The 23,472-nt window shown below is 44.2% G+C and overlaps 1 protein-coding gene across 4 annotated transcripts in view; it reads left to right on the top strand.

The window, feature by feature from the left end:
* The window catches only part of LOC122555734 (glypican-5-like), a 545,068-nt gene that overhangs the window by 188,190 nt on the left and 333,406 nt on the right, over nt 1–23,472 (top strand). For all 4 annotated transcript variants that reach the window (XM_043701795.1, XM_043701794.1, XM_043701796.1 and 1 more), the window contains exon 3: nt 8,893–9,587. In XM_043701795.1, the coding sequence (XP_043557730.1) occupies nt 8,893–9,587 (695 nt within the window). The remainder of the gene's footprint in view (nt 1–8,892; nt 9,588–23,472) is intronic.

Here is a 23,472-nt window from a genome sequence, read left to right as displayed (position 1 = left end):
ATTTAACTTCTTATTAATTTTCTTCAAGAGAGGATGGATTCTTCTGAAAAGAGTCAATTGATTTTGAGGAACAGTGTCCTGAATACCAAATACAGGAAAGTCTAAAGTTTTAGATTTGAGTAAGGTGGCAGGTAAGGTGAATTGGCCATGCTAAATTGCCCGTAGTGTTAGATAAGGGGTAAATGTCGGGGTATAGGTGGGTTGCCCTTCAGCGGGTCGGTGTGGACTTGTTGGGCCGAAGGGCCTGTTTCCTCACTGTAATGTAATCTAATCTAATGACCTTGTACTTGTTTCTTTCTCTGTATCCATATTCTGGAAGAGTCCTGAAGGTCCTCTTAAAGCCATGCTTAGAGAGAAGTTGAGGGCCTTCCCCACCCTCTTGTGATGCTATGACCTAAATAGCATCGGTGTTTGCTAACTGAAGGATGCATGATGCTAAAATAGCAGCTCTATTTATTAAAGAATCATAATGGTTACAAATCACATACATGACATCTGAGCAGTGGAAGTGATCAATATGGACTTCAGTAAGGCGTTCAACAAGGTTCCGCATGGGAGACTGGTTAGAAAGGTTAAATCACATGGAATACAGGGAGAACTCGCCATTTGGATGCAGAACTGGCTTGAAGGGAGCAGACAAAGGGTAGTGGTGGAAAGTTGCTTTTCAGACTGGAAGCCTGTGACTAGTGGAGTGCCACAAAAATCGGTGCTGGGACCATTGCTTTTCGTCATTTATATAAATGATTTGGATGTGAACATAGGAAGCATAGTTGTAAGTTTTCAGATGACACCAAAATTGGAGGTGTCATGGACAGTGAAGAATCTTACCTCAGATTACAATAGGCTCTTGATCAGCTAGGCCAATGGGCAGATTAATTTAGTGTGACAGATAGAGATTAATTTAGATAAATGTGAGGTGCTGCATTTTGGAAAGATATATCAGAACAGGACTTATACACCTAATGGTAAGGTCCTAGGGAGTGTTGCTGAACAAAGAGATCTTGGAGTGCAGGTTCATAGCTCCTTGAAAGTGGAGTCACAGAAAGATAGGGTAGTGAAGAAGGTGTTTGGTATGCTTTCCTTTATTGGCCAAAGTATTGATATAAGAGTTGGGAGGTCATGTTGCGGCTATACAGGACATTGGTTGGACCACTTTTGGAATATTGTGTGCAATTCTGGTCTCCTTCCTATTGGAAAGATGTTGTGAAACTTGAAAGGGTTCAGAAAAGATTTACAAGGATGTTGCCAATTTATAAGGCATCTGGATGGGTATATGACTAGGAAGAGTTCAGAGGGATGTGGGCCAGATGCTGGCAGATGGGACTAGATTAATTTAGAATATCTGGTCGGAATGGACGAGTTGCACCAAAGGGTCTGTGTCCGTGCTGTACATCTCTATGACTCTGTGACTTGGTTCAAGAAAGCCCAAGGGGAATATTTTTTTATCCAAAGCATAAATTTCTCTTTTCCAAGTGCAAGTTCCTCCTTTGCTGGATTGATAGGAATCGAAGTATGAATGTGTCGAATTGACGTTGGTATGAATGGGAATTGGGAGACTTATTGGAAGCTGTCATTGGAAGTTGTCATTCACTGGGCAACGTACATGTTGGGGTTTCTAATCTTATCGGACCGAAAGTTGTGTACCTGTAGCATCTGATGTTTCAAACAATGACGAATGTCTGTGTTGAATATATGCCGTTTACAGTTCAATAACAAATGTACATTTGGAAAATAGGTGGCCATTCTTTAGAGCTAATCAGTTGGAAAAATTTGACTTCTGCTGAATGGCTTCCAGAGGTTTCTATTCACTTTTGTCCAGTGATGCTCTTTCCCAATGTATCACTCAAGTTTTTCTAAGACAAAATTCACCATCAAGATGTTTAATGATTCAAGCTAATCTTTGTTTATCCCCATTCTAGTTGGTGATCTAGGGACAGATAACAATTGATAGCTAGCCAGCAACACCCATGTTTCTTGGCCATAAGTTTACCCTGCATCAAATACTTCCATTCACCTTTACAATGTGTGACACCATCAACCCACATTACTGTTGTCAATGCTTTAACTTCAAAGATACTCTTGAGCTGTTGTGATAATTGCTCATAGACTCCCTACAGTGTGAAAGCAGACCATTCAGCCCATCACCAACCCTCCAAAGCATATCCCAACCAGACCCCACACCCCAACTGTATTCCAGTAATCCTGCATTTCCCATGGCTGGTCCAGCTAAGCTGCACATCTTTGGACTGTCAGAGGAAACCAGAGGAAATCCACACAGACACAGGCAGTCACCCGAGGTTGGAATTGAACCTGGGTGTGTGGCACTGTGAGGCAGCAGTCCTAACAACTGAGCCACCATGCCACCCTGGTGAGCCTTCTATGTAAAGTCAACTTTTTCCGTCAATGTGTCATGAAAGAAATAGATTAATTGTTGGCAAACTCATAGAAACCGAAAGTAGGAATTAATGGGTCATTCTCACATTGACAAACTGAGGCTAGAGAGTACCACAAGGATGGTAAAATGTAACATTTCCAAATTTGTGGATCAGACAGAGCTAATCAGGAATACAATACTGCAGATGCTGGACATCTGACACAAATTCAGAGATTGTTGGAGAAACTCAGCAGATCTGGCAGCACCCTTGGAGACCGAAACAAGTTTTGAGTCCGGTATGACTCGTATTGTGATGAATACATAAAGGAGGATTTAAACAGGCTTTGTGATTGGGCAAGAACATGTCAGATGTATTATAATGTGGAAAATGTGAGGCAGAAAGAACAGATGTGCAGGGTGTTTCTTAAATGGTGAGAGAGTGGAAAGTATAGATAGTTATGCAAGTACACTTGAGTGTCATTGTCAATGAGACACTAAATGGTCATATGCAGATGCAGCAAGATATTAAAAAGACTAATGGATTAGTCAATGGAGATTACATTCTCCCTGACAGCAGGGCACTCCAGATTGTGTCTTCCAATTGTTTTCCGAAGCCAACTCTGAAATATCTAGCAAGTTGTGGAGATTCGGAAAGGAATATGTAAGCAACAAGTCATAGAGTCATAGATGTATAGGACAGAAACAGACTCTTCGGTCCATCTCATCTATATCAACCAGATATCTGAAACTAATCTATTCCCCGTTGCCAGCACATGGTCCATAACCCTCTAAACCTTTCCATCCAGATGTCTTTTAAATGTTGTAATTGTACCAGCCTCCAACGCTTCCTCTGGTAACTCATTCCATACATGCATCATCCTCTGCATGAAAAAGTTGCCCCTTAGCTCCGGTGTAAAATTTTCCCCTCTCACCTTAAACCCTCTAGTTCTGGACAACCCACCCCAGGGAAAAGATCTTGCCTATTTACCCTTTCCATGCCCCTCTATAAGGTCATTCCTCAGCCTCCAACGCTCCAGGGAAAACAGCCCCAGCCTCTTCAGCCTCTCCCTGTAGCTTAAAACTTCCAACCCCCACAACATTCTTGTAAATCTTTTCTGAATCGTTTGTGGGTGGCATGGTGGCACAGTGGCACAATGGTTAGCACTGCTGCCTCACAGCTCCAGAGACCGGGTTTCAATTCCTGCCTCAGGCGACTCTCTGTGTGGAGTTTGCACATTCTCCCCGTGTCTGTGTGGGTTTCCTCCGGGTGCTCCGGTTTCCTCCCACAATCCAAAAATGTGCAGGTTAGGTGAATTGACCATGCTAAATTGCCCGTAGTGTTAGGTGAAGGGGTAAATGTAGGAGAATGGGTCTGGGTGGGTTACGCTTCGGCGGGTCGGTGTGGACTTGTTGGGCCGAAGGGCCTGTTTCCACACTGTAAGTAATCTAATCTAGAATCCTTTAAAGTTTCACAACATCCTTCCTGTCGGAGGGATACCAGAATTGCACGCAATATTCCAAAAGTGGCCTAACCAATGTCCTGTACAGCCGCAACATGACCTCCCAACTCCTATACTCGGTGCTCTGACCAATAAAGGAAAGCATACCAAATGCCTCCTCACTATCCTATTTACCTGCGATTCCATTTTCAAGGAATTATGAACCTGCAATCCAAGGTCTCTTTGTTCAGCAACACTCCCCTGGGCCTTACCATTAAGTGTATAAATCCTACCCTGATTTGCTTTCTCTAAATTAAACTCCATCTGCCACTCCTCAGCCCATTGGCCCATCTGATCAAGATTCTGTTGTACTCTGAGGTAACCTTCTTCACTGTCCACTGTACCTCCAATTTTGGTGTCATCTGCAAACTTACTAACCAAATCTCCTAAGTTCACATCCAAACCATTTATATAAACATGAAAATGCTCAGAAATCTTGGTTCATGAAACTTGTGAGAAAACCTTCTTTGTGTGTCCTTTTGCTCTTCCAAGAGACCGTTTATACTTTTGAGCTGATGTAATTACAGTTGAAGCTGTTAAGACTGATGTCAGGCTCACTTCCTTATGTGCCCTCATGACCAATCAATCAGGTAGGATGCAAAGTGAGGGGCATTTTGACAGGCTGTGTTCACAGTTCAAGGAAGTTTCCTGGCTGACAGCTATGTGGGTGGGAGCTGTTAAGTTAAATGTGAAGACGGAAGTTGAAATAATTCCACAGAGGAGAAAGTGAGGACTGCAGATGCTGGAGATCAGAGCTGAAAATGTGTTGCTGGAAAAACGCAGCAGGTCAGGCAGCATCCAAGGAGCAGGAGCATCCCTGAAGAAGGGCTCATGCCCGAAACGTTGATTCTCCTGCTCCTTGGATGCTGCCTGACCTGCTGTGCTTTTCCAGCAACACATTTTCAGCTCTAATTCCACAGAGGCCCAACACCAAGTCACCCTTTCTTTACACATGGAGAGTAAACAGGATATCTGATACTCCTGTTTACATCTGTCAGCCAGGATTCCCTGATTGGATCAAGTTAACAGATTCAATCAGGGAACTCATATTCTATGAGGTCCATCTGGCCGACTCAGTACAATCACGACAGAAATGTATCTTTTAGTTATTTGTCTGTGAAGATGTGATGGCCGTCATGCACAGTATCTCATTTTGCATGAGTTTTGATGAACATTCCTGTAATTTATTGTAAAAGCTTCAGCAGCTAAAGTATCCACACATGAAACTTAAATTTGTTGCAATACTAGGTGCTGTCCTTGGGATTTCTACCCTTTTGCTCAATTACTTCATTTCTGCTATGTCTGAAGCTCTGCTCAATGGACTGTTCAGTGGTTTCAAATTTTCATTCACAGATTTAACATTGACCTGGAGCAGATAGCCAAGTGGAAATTGACCTGGCTTTCTTTTCCATTCATTCATGGGATTTGGGCATTTGGCTGCAAGTATGATCTGACATACCACAAGCAGAGCAGCACTTTCTTCTTGAATTTCCTACTTTTGCAACTTTACCTGGGCTTCATATCTGAAACAATTTCCAATACTAAATCTTGACTTTCTTCAGTTTTTTTTTGTCTTTCTTCATGGGATGTGAGTGACACGGGCTCAGACAACAATTATTGCTCATTCCTAATTTCTCTGGAGAAATTGCAGTGCGCTGCCAATGATGTGATGGCCTGGTGGTATTAGCGCTAAATTGTTAAGTCAGAGATACAGGTCATGTTCTGGAGACCTGGGTTCAAATCCTGCCATGGCAAATAGTGGAATTTTAAATCAATAATTTCTGAATTAAGAGTTTAGTGATGACCATAAATTCATTACCAATTGTCAGGAAAAACCCATCTGGTGCCCTTTAGGGAAGGAAGCTGCCATCTTTACCTGGTCTGGCATACATGTGACTTCAGATCCACAGCAATGTGGTTGACTCTCCACCTCAATTGGGGATGGACAATAAATGCTGGTTTAACCAGTGACACCCTCATCACGTGAATGAATTTGAACAAGAAAAAAACTTTTGCCCATTCAGAATTCATTTACAGTTGAGGGTATGTTGCTGGAAAAGCACAGCAGGTCAGGCAGCATCTGAGGAGCAGGAGAATCGACGTTTCGGGCCGGAGCCCTTCATCAGGAATAAGGCTGATTGAGTTCCTGATGAAGGGCTCTGGCCCAAAACGTCGATTCTCCTGCTCCTCAGATGCTGCCTGACCTGCTGTGCTTTCCCAGCCCCACACTCTCTCGACTCTGATCTCCAGCATCTGCAGTCCTCACTTTTTCCCAGAATTCATTTACCGTCTGCTTTATTCCTCAATCGAGGTCTCCTCCAGTTCCCTGTCACATTATTGACGATATTTTTAAACAGGCTTATTTCTGGGATCCTCAGGAAGCTGAGCTTATGTTTTAAATGAATGGAGCAGTTGCGAGTTATTTTAGTTTTCCCCAGTGCCAAATTGTTTTACCTCATAGTGAGTTTTGTCAGCGCCGATTGTGTTTCAGTCTGTCACAAACTGTCTGTCCGGTGCTGCAGGTAATTCAAATAGGCAGTCTGACACCTTTCTGGCAGCTTAATGAGGTATAATGCAATCACATAGTTATCCTGCGCACTGCCAAAGCCTTTCTAATTACTCAATTACATGCTGTCTCTCATTCTGTTGGCAGCAGGACATTTTGAATAATCGATTTGTAAGCTTGTTTGGTGGCAGCGGTCATGGTACATAAAAACAAGGTAATTAAAGTGCAAAGCCATTCTCCAACTGATATGGAGTAGCTTGGGCAAAATAAAACATAGCTCGGACTGGTGTGAAAGCTCTCGCCTTTAGGGTAAGGCCAGCAGCAACCAAAAGACACAGTGAATCTATGAGATGCTTGGGATGTAAAGGAATGGTCAGTCTGGACTGAAACAAAATAAGGCTGAGCACACAGCGTTTATTATATTGTAACGTTACTCCATAAGGCATAGGACAAAGATAGGGCATTCGGCCCATCTCCCCCAACAAGGTCAAGGCTGACCTGTTCCTGTCTTTTTCCCCTTAACCTTGGAATACCTTACTGATTAAAAAAATCTCAGCCTTGAATATTCTTAACAACGCAGTATCTGCGGTAAAGACTTTCAGACTTATTACCCTCTGTCAGGGAAAGAAAAGAAACCTCCTCAACCTGAAATGGGCAACCCCCTTATTCTGTGCTGATGTCCTCTGGTCCAATGCTGTCCCACCAGGGAACCACCTTGCTGTATCTACCCTGTCAAGCCCCCCCCCAGCAATACTGTATGTTGCAATGAGGTCGCCTATCATTCTTCTAAATCCACCTTATTCAATTTTGCACAGATCATGGCGTCATGCAGCATAGAAACAGGCCCTTTGGGAATAGACAAAGACGACGTAGAAAAGATGTTTCCACTTGACGGACAATCCCGAATGAGAGGCCATGGTTTTAGGATAAGGGGTAGTAGTGTGAATCTGTGGAATTCGCTACCCCAGAGTGCAGTGGATGCCAGAACATTGAATAAGGAGGAGATAGACAGGTTTGAATAAGGAGGAGATAGACAGGAGATAGATAGGATTAAATGGCTGTGGAGGGGAAGGAAAGTGGATTTGAGGCTGAGATGAGATCAACCATGATCGTATCAATGGTGGAGCAGGCTCAAGGGCTGAATAGTTTACTCCTGCTCCTAGTTCTTATGTTATTTAAGACTTGTATGTAACAAGCAAACTAACATCAACTTGCATCAAATATTGTTTAACAGGCAATCAACACATCAATCTAAAGCAGTGGTACTCTGCATTAACTCCCTAATGCAATCACAATCCACCTTACTGGTTTCAATAGCAGAGTCATGTCAGCCTGAAAAGGTTAACTCTGTTTCTGTCTCGACAGATGCTGCCAGACTTGCTGAGTTTGCTCAGCACTTCCTGTTTTTATTTCAGCTCTTTTTTTTCTGTGCAATGTTCTTCTGACAGAGTCGTAGCATTACATGAAACTAGTCCAAGAATAAAACCCAGCTCTTCAGGCTAAGTTAAAACTATGTTAAAACTCTTTCAAAAAGCAGATGTCTTGTGTGTGATAGTTCTCACTTGATGTTTCAATAGCTTTCTGCTTGACTTTCTTCCTCTGTGGCAACCAAATCATGTAAACCTGTCTCTGAACATAGCTGTCTGGTATGTCATCATAATCTCACTGCCCAGACATTATGTTCCATCTTTTAATGAAAGGAGACGTTTTAAAATATAATTCTTGTTACGAATACTGAACTTTACAATATTTGCAAATATACAGAGTGCTGAAGTCAATATTATATGGGCCTCTCATGAGCCACTGTTCAGGGAGATATGGTTAATACCCATCACTGACCATGAAAATTGACACATGTAGGTTCAGTGAAGATCTTTTTAGCTCGCTGCCCTGTTTCCACTTTTATTTTGCACTTCAACTCCTCATTTTGTCGACCGTTAATACATTCCTGAAGAGGGGTTGGATCTGAGTGATTTGGAAAATAAACATTTTAGCACGAAACAGATGTAACATGCCCTCCTCAATTCCATCTCCTGTAGACATCACATCACACCCATTTTCTATTCTTTTCGTCCTGCACCAACAGTTAGAACATAGAACATATAAGAATACAGCGCAGTACAGGCCCTTCGGCCCTCGATGTTGCGCCGATCCAAGCCCATCTAACCTACTAGTTGTTCTGTAGTTTAATGAAACTCTCCAAAATTCCATCCCATTACCCTTGGTGTAAAATGGGTCTACTAGATCCTCCATTTTGCATGGATTTCTCAACCTTGACTGAGTTTGCATGAGGTTGGAGTGTTTTGACAGGGTGTGGGTGGGTGGTTTAGTGGTGGAGAGGTTTATTGAAAGAATTTCACTGTCAATGTTAAATTGGTGATGAATGGGACTTGGAATGAGAGGGGGGTAAGGGGACTTTTAATAGAAGTGGTTGGAATATGCAAAATATTTCTGTTTGATTCCTGAATATGCTGAATCTATTGTTACTGAAGTTCCTTCTTTTCCTTTGGCAGAGGCTTTTATATCCTTGATTCACAGTGCCCGCAATCATACCAACTCCATGTTCAAGACAGGGTACAGGACAATGGCAAAAGAGGCTACAGAGGTGGTGAAGGGGCTGTTTACTGACTTATCACTCTATGTCCTGGATACGAGCTGGAGCATTGAGGACATGGTCCTGGGTTTCTTTGACAACCTTTTCCCATTGGTTTATAATCGGCTGATACACCCTGGACTAAATGAGGTCTCTCTGGATTACTTAGAGTGCCTACGGTCGGCCAGGCAGAATATCAACCCCTTTGGAAGCTACCCTACGAAGATGGTAGCTGAGATAGCCGAGCCACTGCAAGCAATGAAAACTCTCCTGCAGGTCCTGAACATAGGCAGCGAGGTGATAAATATGACTAAGAACATTGTTTTTACCCGGGAGTGTACCAGAGCCCTGGTGAAGATGCAATATTGCTCTCACTGCCATGGCCTTACTCTGATCAAACCCTGTGTGGCCTATTGTCTGAATGTGATGCGGGGATGCCTGGCCAATGTTGCCGATGTTGACCCTCACTGGCAGGCCTACATTTCAAACCTAAACGAGCTCACCAGTATCATTACAGGACCTCAAGGTGTGGAGCTGGCTTTACTGAGAGTGGCACCACTGGTTAATGAAGCTATTTTGCACGCCCAGCTGAATGGACCCGAAATCTCTACTACAGTAAGTAAAGATATATAACTGTGTGTTAATAGCAATGCTTGGACACTTCTCGGGGTTTGTTGAGGGACTAAGTTCCAGCAAATGTAAAGTATTAATTGACCTCTTTTTTCTGAGTGTATCTTTCCCTTGCAAAATGTCGACGCTATTTGAGTCTCTTTCTTATTGTTGCTACTGCCTGGCTCTCGGTCTTGCTATGCTTTTCTCCATATGTGTGTGGTTGCAAAAGTACATTATCTTTCACTCAACCTGAGTAATCATCTTTTTCTTGCTCTTTTGTGCACCTCTGTCTAATGCTTTTTCTGCTCATTTCTTCCTCTTTAACTTTTCATTCTCTATTTATTCTCATCTTTATGTATTTCTTCTGTTAGTCTCACCATTGATCTGTCTGTCTGTCCTGCCTTTCCCCCCTTCCTGTCACACTCACTCCCTTAGCTTCACCTGTTTACTTAAATGATTACGCTGCAGTGCTTCTCTCTCTCCCCTCCTCTCTCTCTCTCTCTCTCTCTCTCGGTCTTTCTCTCTGTCTGTCTCTCTGTGTCTCTCTACCTGTCTCTCTGTCTCTCTGTGTGTCTCTGTCTCTCACATACTCACATGAACTTTCTCTTCATTCTCTGTCTCTTTTTGCTGTAACTGGTAAATACCTTTCTATCCATCTCAAAGAAGGTTTCTGCAGACATAAGCTCCCCAGCGCACAATAACCAGCCTGGCCCGTGGACATACAAACCACACAGAGTGGTGATTGTTTGAAACTGTTTAAGAAGTTCTTTGTTGAGTTGTCAGGATTTGGAACAATGAGAGGTCTAACTCATTGATGTCAATCGTGACTTGCCTGGCAGCAATCCCACTCCTGAGCCATGAGTACAAGCTCTTCACTTCTGCTTTCGGTAGAGGACTGCGATGGTCAAAGATCCCACAAACAAAGGTGCAGTTTGTCCTCGCTGCTGGGTGTCTGTATCCCATCACACTGTTTCAAATAAGAGGACAGGAGGTTGCCTCATTGTGTTAACCAACATTTGCCCCTAATGAAAAAAACAATTAACTAGTTGTTACAGCACTGCTATGTGTGAGCCTTGTTGTGTCTGAGTGTACCTGAAAAACACTCAGAGTCACAGAATCCCTACTTTGTGGAAGCAAGCCATTCATCCCATCGAGTCAATACTAGTCTTCTGAACAGCATTCCCTCCAATCCCTACATTTCCCAAGGATTAATTCACCCTGCCTGTACATCCCTAGATACTATGGGCAACTTAGCATGGCCAATCCACCTAACCTGCACATCTTTAGACTGTGGGAGGAAACCCACGCAGACACGGGGAGAGTGTGCAAACTAAACTCCACACAGACAGTCACCCGAGGGTGGAATCATACCCAGGACCATGGTGCTAACCACTGAGCCACCATGCCACACTTGGATGGCTGTGAAGCACTGTTGAAGATGTACTGAAATCATGGAAAAACGTGATCTAAAAGCCTATTCTTTCTTTCTTCCTTCCATGACATTAAGTGAGTGGAACTATAGCCAGCTGGGATCTCCGCTCTCGTTTGCTGTCCAATGCTGTCTGCTTCTAGTTGTCCAGGTGGAGAGAGGGCTGCTCCTGTCCCCAGGATCTACAGCTGCCCAGTCTTCACAGAGCAGGGTATGTGGGAAATTAGCCACTTGGACGAAATTGTAGACTGCATGTGGAGTTGTCCTACAGCCTACAGGAGAGGAGCGGATGGAGCAGGAGGAGCCGATTGAGTCGGACAGACATCCGCGCACAAAATATCCCACCTGTAAGGAGAATTCTCGGTCACCCCACAATGATATCAAAGCACAAGGGCTTTGGGGTACGGTTTGAAATAGGCAGACAGGTGGGGAGAATGTACAAACTTCCACCAGTACCGAAAACGAGCAATTGGCGCTCCAGTGTGATCATCAACGCTACGTAGAAATGTGAGCGGGATGGTAAGATCTAAACAGCAGACAGGGAAATCAAACTATTTCAGCAGGCCAGCTTAACTTTCCTTCCTTTCTGTCATGATGTGGAGGAGCCATATTTGGAAATAAACCTGTTGGACTATAACCTGGTGTTGTGTGATGTTTGACTCTCCTGGGGTTTTAGTCCTTTTGGGAAGGGTTGCTGACAGGAATGTTTGAGCTGAAATCACACACACACAATGAGTAAATAAATAAATGAGAAGAACGGCCAAGGTGATTTTTTTTTTGTTGGGGAAAGGATCTGTTTGTGGGAACTTTTTCGCAAAAATCAGCAAAAGAAAATGTGAGAAGCCTCATTATACCCACTGTGAAGGGCCCTGCCAGAGCTCTGTGTGAGTGTGCTGGATGGCAGTCTTTAAGTTCTGTTATCAAAGCAGGCTCTGAGTAATTTTTTTTGTTTTTTTGGCAGCTCTCCTAGTTTGTCCTTGAGGTTTTCAAGGCTGACTGGCTGCTGCAGGGAGTGTGGGATGTTTGAGAGGGCTGTGTGGTAACCAAGCAGTCAGCGTAGCCCACTTCCAGTGACGTGGAGAAGACCCGAGATTTGCTTACAGCCCAGCTTGACTCTGAACTATAGAACCATAGAGTCCCCTACAGTGTGGAAGCAGGCCATTTGGCCCATCGGGTCCACACCCACCCTTCGGAGGGCAACCCTCCCAGATCCACCCCATCCCAGTAACCCTGCATTTCCCATAGCTGACCCACCTTAGCCTCCATATCCCTGGACACTATGGGTAGGTTAGCATGGTCAATCCACCTAACCTGCACATCTTTGAACTGTGGGAGGAAGCTGGAGCACCCAGAGGAAGCTGCCACAACGTCTTGTAGCCTCCTCATCCTCCCTCTTCCGTTTTCAAAACACAAGGGCTGAAGCTGGTGTGGGGGAGGTGAAGGTGAGGGGGTGTGGGGGATGTGGGGATGTGTACGGAGTTTTGTTGGTGGGAGATGAAATGGTAACATCACCCCTCCATCACACCTCTGGACAGCAGACCTTTCTAGCTGTTGGACCCCAGTCTTCATTTGACTAGCACCGCTGACTGGATGAAGCATTGTTCACTGAACACAGTTGCTGTCTTAACATGTGATATCACCAACTCATGGAGGATCATTTCAATCAGAGCACCGTAGAATACAGCAGTGGGAGCAGGCCATTCAGCACTGCTCAATAACCTGTACCTGCTCTCCCGTTACCCTCTGATCTCTTTAGTCTTAACAACCACCCGATGAAGGAGCAGCATTCCAAAAGCTAGTGCTTCCAATTAAACCTGTTGCACGATAACCTGGTGTTGTGTGATTTCCAACACCGGCACCTCCAAGTCATAACTATGTCTCCATCTTTCTTGGAAGTCTCCAATGGTTTGGCCTCATCAATTTCCCGTGGCAGAAAATTCCAACTGGTACAAGAGCTTGTACCATGAGGAGCATGGTCTTTTTGATTTCCTTCCCATCTCAAAGTCACTGAGGGAAATTACAGTGAATTAGCTGAAATAAGAGTTGAATACAGCTCTCAGCACTTCCTGGTTTCTGAGGGGCACTGAGGTACAATCAGAACTGTTAATCCAGTCCCAAACAGGCCGGTGATACTAGAATTATGAAATGGACACAGCTACCTTTCTTGATATTAGATCCATTTTCAGAATGCAGCATTGTATAAGTCTCCTTCCAACCTACCAACCTATCAGTCCATTTTTGTAAGTGCACTGAAGTACTGAATTAAATAATACTCTTTCCTGTGCATCTTAGAACAGTGAACATACTGTGAACATGGACAAGGTTTTGGGGAGCTTCCTGAAGGAACAGTGAGAGAGGGAAAGGAATAGGGAAAGAATTCCATGCCCAGAAGAATCTCTGTGGGTCAGCGGTTGTGGTGATGGAGCTTTAATCTCCTTCACAAAAGTGACCTTCATAGTTTTCATTAGATAAGAGGCTGAACTTTCTGGAGTCATAGAGTCGTACAGCATAGAAACAGGCCTTTCGGTCCATCCAGTCCATGCCGAACATAATCCCAAACTAAACTAGCCCCACCTGCCTGCTCCTGCCCCATATCCCTCCAACCTTTCATATTCATGCACTTATTTAAGCACCTTTTAAACGTTGTATATTTCAGTGATAAACTCAGCAGGACTGTTAACAGCAGGATTGATTTGTCATAAAAATCTAACAAGACTTGGATTTGTGTAGCATCTTTCACCATGTCAGGACATCTCAAAGCACTGTGTGGGCAATTAAGCAGTTTTGAAGTACAGCCACTTATTGTAATGTAAGAAATGTGGCAGAATAAAGTGCACAACAAGCTCCCACACTGTAATAAATGGTCAGATACGGTTAAGGAATAAATATTAACCAGGTCACCAGGAGGAATTCCCCTTTTCTTCCTTGAATGATGCTGTGTAATCTCTTGCATCTCCCTGAGATAGCAGACAAATGTTGGTTTAACATCGCATTTGAAAAACAGCAGCTCCAACAGTGCAGCACTCCCTCAGCACTAACACTGCCATCTCAGCCTGGATTCCATTTGCAAGCCTCTGGACTGGAGTTTGAACCCAAACCTGTTGAACTTGCTGCCCCTGGAATAGTGGCTGACCTAGAGTCTAGTCATACGCTGGCCTGGATAGAGGAAACCCATGCCTTACGTTCCTGGGCCTGATCTGTACACTGAGGGCTGGAGGAAACAGTTGTCATTCTCCCAGAAGATGCGAGGTAGGAATATTCCTCCAGATGGCAGCATTGAGAACTTTATTGGACTTTTCCAATATATCTGATTCTTGGAAGGCATTGAGTGATTTCTATTGGGGAGGTGGAGTTTCCGTTGAAAAAAATTAAAGTGCCTTTAATTCTAGCGCATGTCAAACTAATACAATTCCAAGCATCTGCCTGTTACTGAGACAAAGAATGTGTCTTTAAGTTGCCAGAATTCTAGATCTTGACCATATTCTGGCCATTGGTGTATGACTGATCTGGATCTGGGACCTGTTCCCTTTCTGGTTGATGGAGGAGTTATCCCATTTCACATGGAGTACAAACCACCCTGTGAAGCGTATCAGCATTCACCAAAACCAACGGTGCCAATTTTTGTTAAATATAAGAGGACTGATTTTCTCTGTTCATTGTCCCTTTTTATTCTCCTGGATTGGGCCACTGTGAGACTGGAGGCGTCATGATGTTAGATTTCGTCCCGCAGTGGAGCTCCAGTGAGCAGCGTCGTGCCAGTATAAGAGAGGGTCAGCTCAGTTTACTGCTTGTTTGGGAGTACGTGTGACTGCACGTGGACACTGAGCATAGACACAGAGAGTTTAATGACAGCCTGCGATAGAGTTAGGGTCAGTGTGTGATTGATGGTGAAGTGGAAGGAGGTGATGTAAGGACAGTTCTTTGATGAGCTCTGCAGTCAGACCATGAGGTGTTGGCTGAAGTGTGTTGACATTGCAATGCAAATAGTATCGCTTGCCAGTGCTGTGTTCTTGATCTTCACGGATGGACTGAGGTGATTTGAGCCGGAATTATTGCAGTGATTTAAGTAATTTTTCAAGTCCGTCCTTGCAGCGGAGATCATTATTTTTGCTTTGTTTAACTGATCATTATAGTGGCTTAGTCTTATTGTCACTGGACCAGTAATCCTCAATCCTGACGAAGGGCTTTTGCCCGAAACATTGATTTTCCTGCTCCTTGGATGCTGCCTGACCTGCTGTGCTTTTCCAGATTTATTCTAATCTTGACTGTAATCTCCAGCGTCTGCAGTACCCACTTTCGCCTAATAGTCCAGAAGTGCACACTAACATTCAGTAGATCCCTGAGATTCAGATTCCATTCATAAATCTGGATACTAAAATCTCAGTCATGGCGATTGTGAAACTATCATTGCCTGTTGTAAAAAACCCATCTGGCTCAATAGCGTCCTTTTGTCAAGGAAATCTGCCATTCTTACCCTGTCTGGCCTCATGTGACTCCAGGCTCTCACAGCAGTTGCATTCTTAGTTTCCCTGTGAAGCAGCCAAGCAAGCCTCTCAGTTCAAGGACAATTACGGAGGTGCAATAAATGCTGGCCTGGTCAGTGACACCCACACCCCATGAAAGAAGCAAGTCTCAGGTTTAATCCCATACTGGCACTTGGACGCAACCACCACGCCCCTGCCCCCTCAGCATGCACACAGCCCCCTCCACACCACCCCCCCTCCCTTCCCACCTCATTCCAGAGAGAGTACAGAACGATCCCCAAGAGATCAGCTGTCAACAAACTGAGAGCTGGGCAGAGAATATTGGGGGGCCAGCGAGTGACGTGAGCTTGTTGTGCTTGTTTTCCTGGGCTTTTCCGGCTCCAAAGCCATCGATGCCAGTGCAGGAAGCAGCCAGTGATGATTGGCAGTGCGCACCAAGAGGGGGAATAGAGGGCGACTGTCATCCTATTTCCCTCTGCAACCAGATCAGACCTTGGACCTGACGAAGTTCATCCATTCCTCTCCTTCTCCATTGACATGGAAAACCAGGGGGTAGAATGAAGAATGGCCATGTGACTTGTTCTGGAAAGAAAATAGTCCTTAGTTGGCCACAAGCATGTAGATCACTTTCTTGAAGTGATGGATGGACACTTGCTCAGTAATGCTGTCTCTTCAGTTGGCTGTTTGGCTATAGTGGACATTGCTAGTGCTCCTCAGGGCATGAGGAGCAGACGGACATGATTGTGTGCCTTACCTCTTTCCACAGTGAAGACAGCTGAGGCTGACTGTCCCAGGCCAGTGTCAGCTCATTCTAAACCTGCCTGTGTACTGGCTGTTGAGGCCCTCACCTATCTATGGACTAATGAGTCATGGAAACTCTACACCAACTCTGAAATGCGCCACTCTGCAGGACGTGCCAATCAATGGGACAAGAATTTGGATGCTGCTATCCTTAGAGGTGTGAATGTGCCGCGTGATGCCAGCTTAGCTGAGTGCAGACAACGCTGTTTGAACAGGAAGCATGGCTGTCTCCCTGTTACCGAGCAACTGGAGCCAATGATGTGGCCAGGCAAGTATCCTGAACCAGAACTCCTGGGTCGCACCAGTTTGATTAAAGGGCTGAGATTCTGCATCAACATGCTGGCTAAGCCACAAACCGATCGCCTCTCTGTGCTGAGTTGTCTGATTTTGGCCCAAGTAGCTACAACGATAACTGACCTTAACATCACTTGATCAGAAAGGAACAAAACTAGCTAGTGTCCCTGCCCCAGCCCTGATTGATATCCATTGAACCTTCATTACGTGGGATTAAGATTAGCTACGATGTCCTCTATAGCCAAGTAGTTGACTGATCGTAAACTCATAAAACTGTTCATCAACCCCAGAATGTTCAGCCAAGTTACGAGCAGAGAGCTGTCAACACACACACCAACAGGCTCAAGGACAGGCTGTTATTAGACTGTTGAATGGATCTCTCTAAATTCAAATCTAATGTTGATCCTGCTTTGTGCACCTCCTGTGCAGCCGTAACCTTGTATGCCTGGCTCTGTCTAAGCACCCTATGATCTGTATGTCCGTGTTTGCTGTGATCAGCCTGTACTGCTCACAAAACAAAGCTTTTCACTGTACTTAGGTACACATGACAACAATAAATTAAATCAAATCAAATGAAAACCAGATCCTACATAAACACACAATGGACAAGCAGAGTCATAGAGATGTACAGCACAGAAACAGAACCTTCGGTCCAACTCGTCCATGCCGACTTGATGCCCTAACCTAATCTAGTCCCATTTGACAGCACTTGGCCCATATCCCTCTAAACCCTTCCTATTCATATACTCATCCAGATGCCTTTTAACTGCTGTAATTGTACCAGCCTCCATCACTTCCTCTGTCAGCTCATTCCAGACATGCACCACCCTCTGCGTGAAATATACTTCATTCTGTTGCACTGTGTATTCTTTGCCCATCTAGTTTTTAAAGTGTCCTGAAATGATAACAATATAGACTCAGCCTCCTGTTCAAAGATAGCTAGCACATGGTAGATTCCATCAGCCAGTATACGGATGGAACATTCTGTCTTACAGTTCCTGGTCCTGCAGGTCTTGCTGTCGTTTTCCTGGATACAGGGCGAGAAAGGGCAAAGCAAGGTTCACTTTGTCACTGGTGAAGAAATACCTGAGAAGATATTGCGTAAAATTACACCAAAGTGTGGCATTTCCTTCATAGCAAACGTATTAGTAATTAGAGAGTGACCATCTGCCCATGTCACTGCCTGTCAGCTTATAGATACGTTTCAGATAATTGGTCATTATTTCACCGAACTGATTTTTGAATGCAGCCATTGGCTGCTTTCTTGTGACTGGGCTGACCATCTGTGCCTTCCATCCCGAGGGCGGACAGCTTTCATTTTAATGACAACCATTGACAATGGCTGGGGCCTTTCTGTTAACAAAGCATTCTCAGGAAACCACTGGGACTTCGTTGGCCAGGCATTAAGGTAAAATAGATTGCAGCTAGTCACCCACAGGCTCAGGGTAATGTGTTTCAGTACCACACACCTGTGACTCAGAGGGTCAAATAGTCTAAAGCCATTACTTTGGGCACTTGGTGCAGTGGTAATGTCCTGACCTTTCAGCCAGGAGGCCTGGTTTCAACTCGAACTGTTGCAGAAATTGTGTGATACCATCTCTGAACGGGTGGCTTAGAAAATATCTAAAGTTATTATTCTAGGGATCCCTGATATAATGTAGTCTGATCTCACACAGCTAGGATTTTTTTTTAGATTACTTACAGTGTGTTGGGTTAATGTAGTCTGATGGCATTCGCCCTGGGAATTCAGGGGTTAATGCAGTTTTATGTCATTTGCCCTTTGAACTCCTTGAGTGGTACAATGTAATCTGGCATCACGTACCTGGGATTTATATGGTATTATATTGTAGTCTAACCTTGTGTACCTGATACTCATATGTAAGGTACTGATGCTATCTGACAGCCCATGTGAGATCTAGTTTATTTATTTATGTTTATTCATTTTGTGTGATATGTACATCGCTGGCTGGCCAGCATTTATTGCCTGTCCCATGTGCATAGTTGCTGATCAGTCTCCCAGTTAATTCTTTTAATTAATTAAGAAAAGTGAGTTATTTAGCCAATGGATGTGCAATGAGTGATCACCCTGCTCTAATTCAATTTCTGTTCCCTGTTGTGTGTTTGAGTTACAGAGGTCAGCTGGAAACCAGTTCAATGGACGCACACAGTTCTCTATCAATCAGAGAATGTATTCCTCTATTCTGAATCTGCTGTGATGGAGTACTTTTCCTTTTGAGATGTGGGAGTCAGGAGTCAGTGAATGTTGTAACATTCAGAGAACACACAGTTCCAAGGGGTTATTACATTTCAGTCCTACTGCTAGATGCTGCATTCAGATTTCACAACAATAGGCATGGGGCTTGTTGGACAGCACTCAGTAGATCACTCAAAACAGTTCATGAAGAAAGAGCAAATTTGGGCCACAGCTAGTTGGAGACGAAGGCAAAAAACGACAAAAGCAAAACTGCTGGCGGGCGAGAACTGTTCAGCTGTACTGCCGAGGAGGTAACAGAAGTACAGTGGTTCTGTATACTTGGGAATTCAGGAAGAAGTCAAGATTACTTGGATAGATCTGTACTGTTCTAGGAGTTGGGAGGCAGCTAAGTGTTAGAGAAGGGGCTCAAAACCAGCCTGTGTATAATTAATGCTTCAGTACAGTTGAGTGTGGAGGTTAAAAGCTCATGAGCAGTATTTCCTTTTGAAACTGGGCCAGATTTGACCTCAGGAAACAAAACAAATCATGGGCAGTGCTGGCTTGGTGGACTTGCTGTTGTGAATATCTGGAGTTGTGCCTGGGGTGCAGTATCCATGTATACGGGGGAGTACAGACCCAGAGAAAGTTGGAGAACCACCAGAACACAAGTCATTGAGGTGGTACAAGATAGGGCAGCTCCTGAGGGACCTTCAAGGTCAAGTTGTCAAAAGTGAAGAAATTAGACTCCCTTGTGAAGCTTGAATGAAATTTCCGGACTCAGGGTGTCACTAACAGCTGGAGTCTACTCCAGCATTCAATAGGATCATGGCTGATCCGACATTCCTCATGTCCACTTTCCTGCCCTTTCCCCAGAATCCTTGATTCCCCGACTGATCAAAAATCTACCTCAGCCTTAAATTTACACTCCTCCCACAACTCATAGAGTCATAGAGATGTACAGCACAGAAACAGACCCTTCGGTCCAACCCGTCCATGCCGACCAGATATCCCAACCTAATCTAGTCCCACCTGCCAGCCTCCGGCCCATATCCCTCTAAACCCTTCCTATTCATATACCCATCCAGATGCTTTTTTAAATATTGCAATTGTACCAGCCTCCACCACTTCCTCTAGCAGTTCAGTCTATACACGTACCACCGTCTGCGTAAAAGATTTGCCTCTTAGGTCTCTTTTATATCTTCCCCCTATCAGCCTTAACCCTATGCCCTCTAGTTCTGGACTCCCGAACCCCAGGAAAAAGACTTTGTCTAATTCTCCTATCCATGCCACTCATGATTTTGTATTCCCCTATAAGGCCTATGACGCTCCAGGGAAAACAGCCCTAGCCTGTTCAACCTCTCCCTATAGCTCAAATCCTCCAACCCTGACAACATCCTTGTAAATCTTTTCTGAACCCTTTCAAGTTTCACAACATCTTTCTGGTAGGAAGGAGACCAGAATTGCACACAATATTCCAAAAGTGGCCTAACCAATGTCCTGTACAGTAGTAACATGACCTCCCAACTCCTGTACTCAATACTCTGACCAATAAAGGAAAGCATACCAAACGCCTTCTTCACTATCCTTTCTACCTGCAATTTCACTTTCAAGGAGCTATGAACTTGCACACCAAGGTCTCTTTGTTCAGCAACACTCCCTAGGACCTTACCATTAAGTGTATAAGTCCTGCTAAGATATGCTTTCCCAAAATGCAGTACCTCACATTTATCTAAATGAAACTCCATCTGCCATTTCTCAGCCCATTGGTCCATCTGGTCAACATCCTGTTGTAATCTGAGGTAACCTTCTTCGTTGTCCACTACACCTCTAATTTTGGTGTCATCTGCAAACTTACTAAGAAGTTCCGAAGATTCACCACCCTCTAAGGGGAGAAATTCCTCCTCATCTCAGCCTTAAATTGACACCCCTTTATTCTGAGACTATGCTGTCTGCTCCTATACTCTTCGTCTCAAGGTATGCCTCGTCAAGCCCCTTAAAAATCCGATGTGTTTCAGTGAGATCATCTCTCATTCTTCTAAACTCTAATGAGTAGAGTTCCATAATCTTTGCTCATAAGACAGTCCCTCCATTCCAGGTATCATCCTCGCGATCCTTCTCTGAACTGCCTGCAATGAAATAATAACTTTCCTTAGAGAAGGGGACCAAAACTGCTCACCCTACTCTAGGTATGATCTCACCAGTACCTTGTATAGTGGCAGTAAGACTGCCCTACTCTTACACTCCAACCCCCTTGAGATAAGGGCCAACATTCCATTAGCCTTCCTGAATACCAGCTGCACACGGATGTTAGCTTTCCATTTTACATTCACAAGTACCCTCAAGTCCCTTTGTATTGCAGCTTTCTGTGTTTTTTCTCCAATTAATAAATGCTCTGTTCATTTATTCTCCCTTCCAAAATGAACAACTTCAGATTTCCCCACATTATGTTAGATTTGCCAACGTTTTGCCCACTTATTTAACCTCTCAATATCTCTCTGTAAACTGTTTATGCTCCTCTTGTAACCTGCCTAGCCACCTATTTTTATGTTGTCTGCAAATTTGGCAACAGCACATTCACTTCCTTCCTCTAAGTCATTAACATACTGTGTAAACAGTTGCAGTGCCAACACTGATCCCTGTGGAACCTTACTGGTCATGCATTGCCGACTTGAATAAAAGAAAGCTCTCTGTTTCCAGTCCATGAGTCAATTCTCTATCTATGCTGCTATACTACCTCCAACACCATGGGCTCTTATCTTATGACTTAACCTTTTATAAAGTACCTTGTTGAACACCTTCTGGAAATCCAAATACAACACATCTTCTGGTTCCCCTCAAAACTCTAATAAATTAGTCAGCCACAGGGGATGAATACAAGGATCTAACATAATCAACAACTTGAAGTGCAAAGTCCCCACACTTCAATGCTGATTAGTTGGTGGATTGAGAATTAGGAGCTGGGCTGCATCAGAATTCATGGAAGCCAACACTGAGGTGAGAAAACCAATGTTCATAGATTCAGGACACAGTCAAGAAAAAAAGCTTCCGACTACTGAAATCAAATAGACGACATTGCCCTGCTTGGGAATTCGGATTTCTTTACTAACACATTAGTGGAAAGGGAACTCATTTGATTACTTTCTCTTAACAGTACATTTGAGTGTTGGATGGAGATTATTAAGATGTGTGAGGAAATTTAAGAATCAGGTGAATCACAGAATCCTGACCAGTATGCAAGCAGGCCATTAGGCCCATTGAATCCACACCAAGCCTCTGAAGAGCAACCCGCCCAGACCCAACCCTTCACTATCCTTGTTACCCAACGTTTACCATGGCCAATTCACCAAACCTGAACATCTTTGGAGAGTGGGGGAAACCCATGCAAACACAGGGAGAACGTGCACCCTCCATACAGACAGTCACCCGAGGATGGAATTAAACCCAAGTGCTTGGCTGTTGGGGATGAAATGAATTACTCAGTGGGTAACTCGCTTGTAGCAATCTAATTTAGAGGAAAAATGAATCGCGCCACACAAATCTTTAGTTATTGACTGTTTATTCATGAGCTCACGGGGAGAGACAAGTCGACATAATGGTCACAAGTCACTCCGACGAGATACAGAAAGTCGGGTGATTATATAGGTTACAATCATTTAACAATTAGCAAACTGTTAATTGTAGTATAATGAGTAAATAGACACTTTGCCCAGTCACTAGCGTAAGTCACATAGTGTTTGGACAGTGCTAGTTAGTAGCTGATTAACAAGTGTTAGGATAACAATAGATCCTTGTCAAAGAAGAACGTTCCCATGATGGGAAAGAACTCACTATCAGGTACAGCTGCAAGGTCAACCACCTCACCAAGCCTGGGAATGTACAAACTTAACAAACAGACACTAATATGAGATTTAAAATGGATTCCAGGCTTTTAATATGTGACAAGATGGCTGCTTTGGTTAACAAATCTCCCACAATTCTTTCCTTTTTTCTTTTGACTAAATCAGAAGGGCAGTTGAGAAGAATTGGTAAAAGAAGGGACATAGCCAGACCCAGGGGTGTTGTTGGAGGCTGGGGGGTGGGGTTCAGGGTCGTCCAGGTAACTGTCAGAATAAGGGTCACCAGGACTGAGAGACTCAATGAAATCATCCACTGGTGGGGGAATGCCAGAAACAGGAAAATGTACAAGCTGGGAAGAAACAGGGGACTTCGGGCATCAGTAGTGACCCCAAAACGGGCAGAGCATTTATTTCGGAAAATAACGATAATGGAGAACAAAACAAAAATAGCAATGAGAACCATAATGCCCTGGAGGAATACAGAAACCCAAGAGCCAAGCAAACTACCCATTCAAGTCCAGAGATCCCAACGTGGGGTAGTCTGGGGAGAGGAAACCACCTTGCCAATGAGTGGCTACATTCGTAATGTTCCCACTGGCATCAGGAATGTAGGTGCAACAGCCGGAGCCGACAAGGGCCTAAAAAGGTAGTCGAGGGCCATGCGAGTTTGGAGGGCCATGGTGCAGACAGCCACCATCTCCGCATTAAGAACGTCAACAGCTAAAGCAGTGGCATTGGCATTCTCTTCCAGAGTGGTGGCAATCCTCCGAACCTCAATCTCAAGTTGAAGGGTGGCATAGGGAGGGGAGAAGATAGGTTAGAAGGCTCTGCAAAGTAGCAAGAGCTCTCC

Source organism: Chiloscyllium plagiosum, chromosome 13 (assembly GCF_004010195.1).
Source record: "Chiloscyllium plagiosum isolate BGI_BamShark_2017 chromosome 13, ASM401019v2, whole genome shotgun sequence".
NCBI classification, from domain to species: domain Eukaryota; kingdom Metazoa; phylum Chordata; class Chondrichthyes; order Orectolobiformes; family Hemiscylliidae; genus Chiloscyllium; species Chiloscyllium plagiosum.
This window is presented reverse-complemented; position numbering and strand designations above follow the sequence as displayed.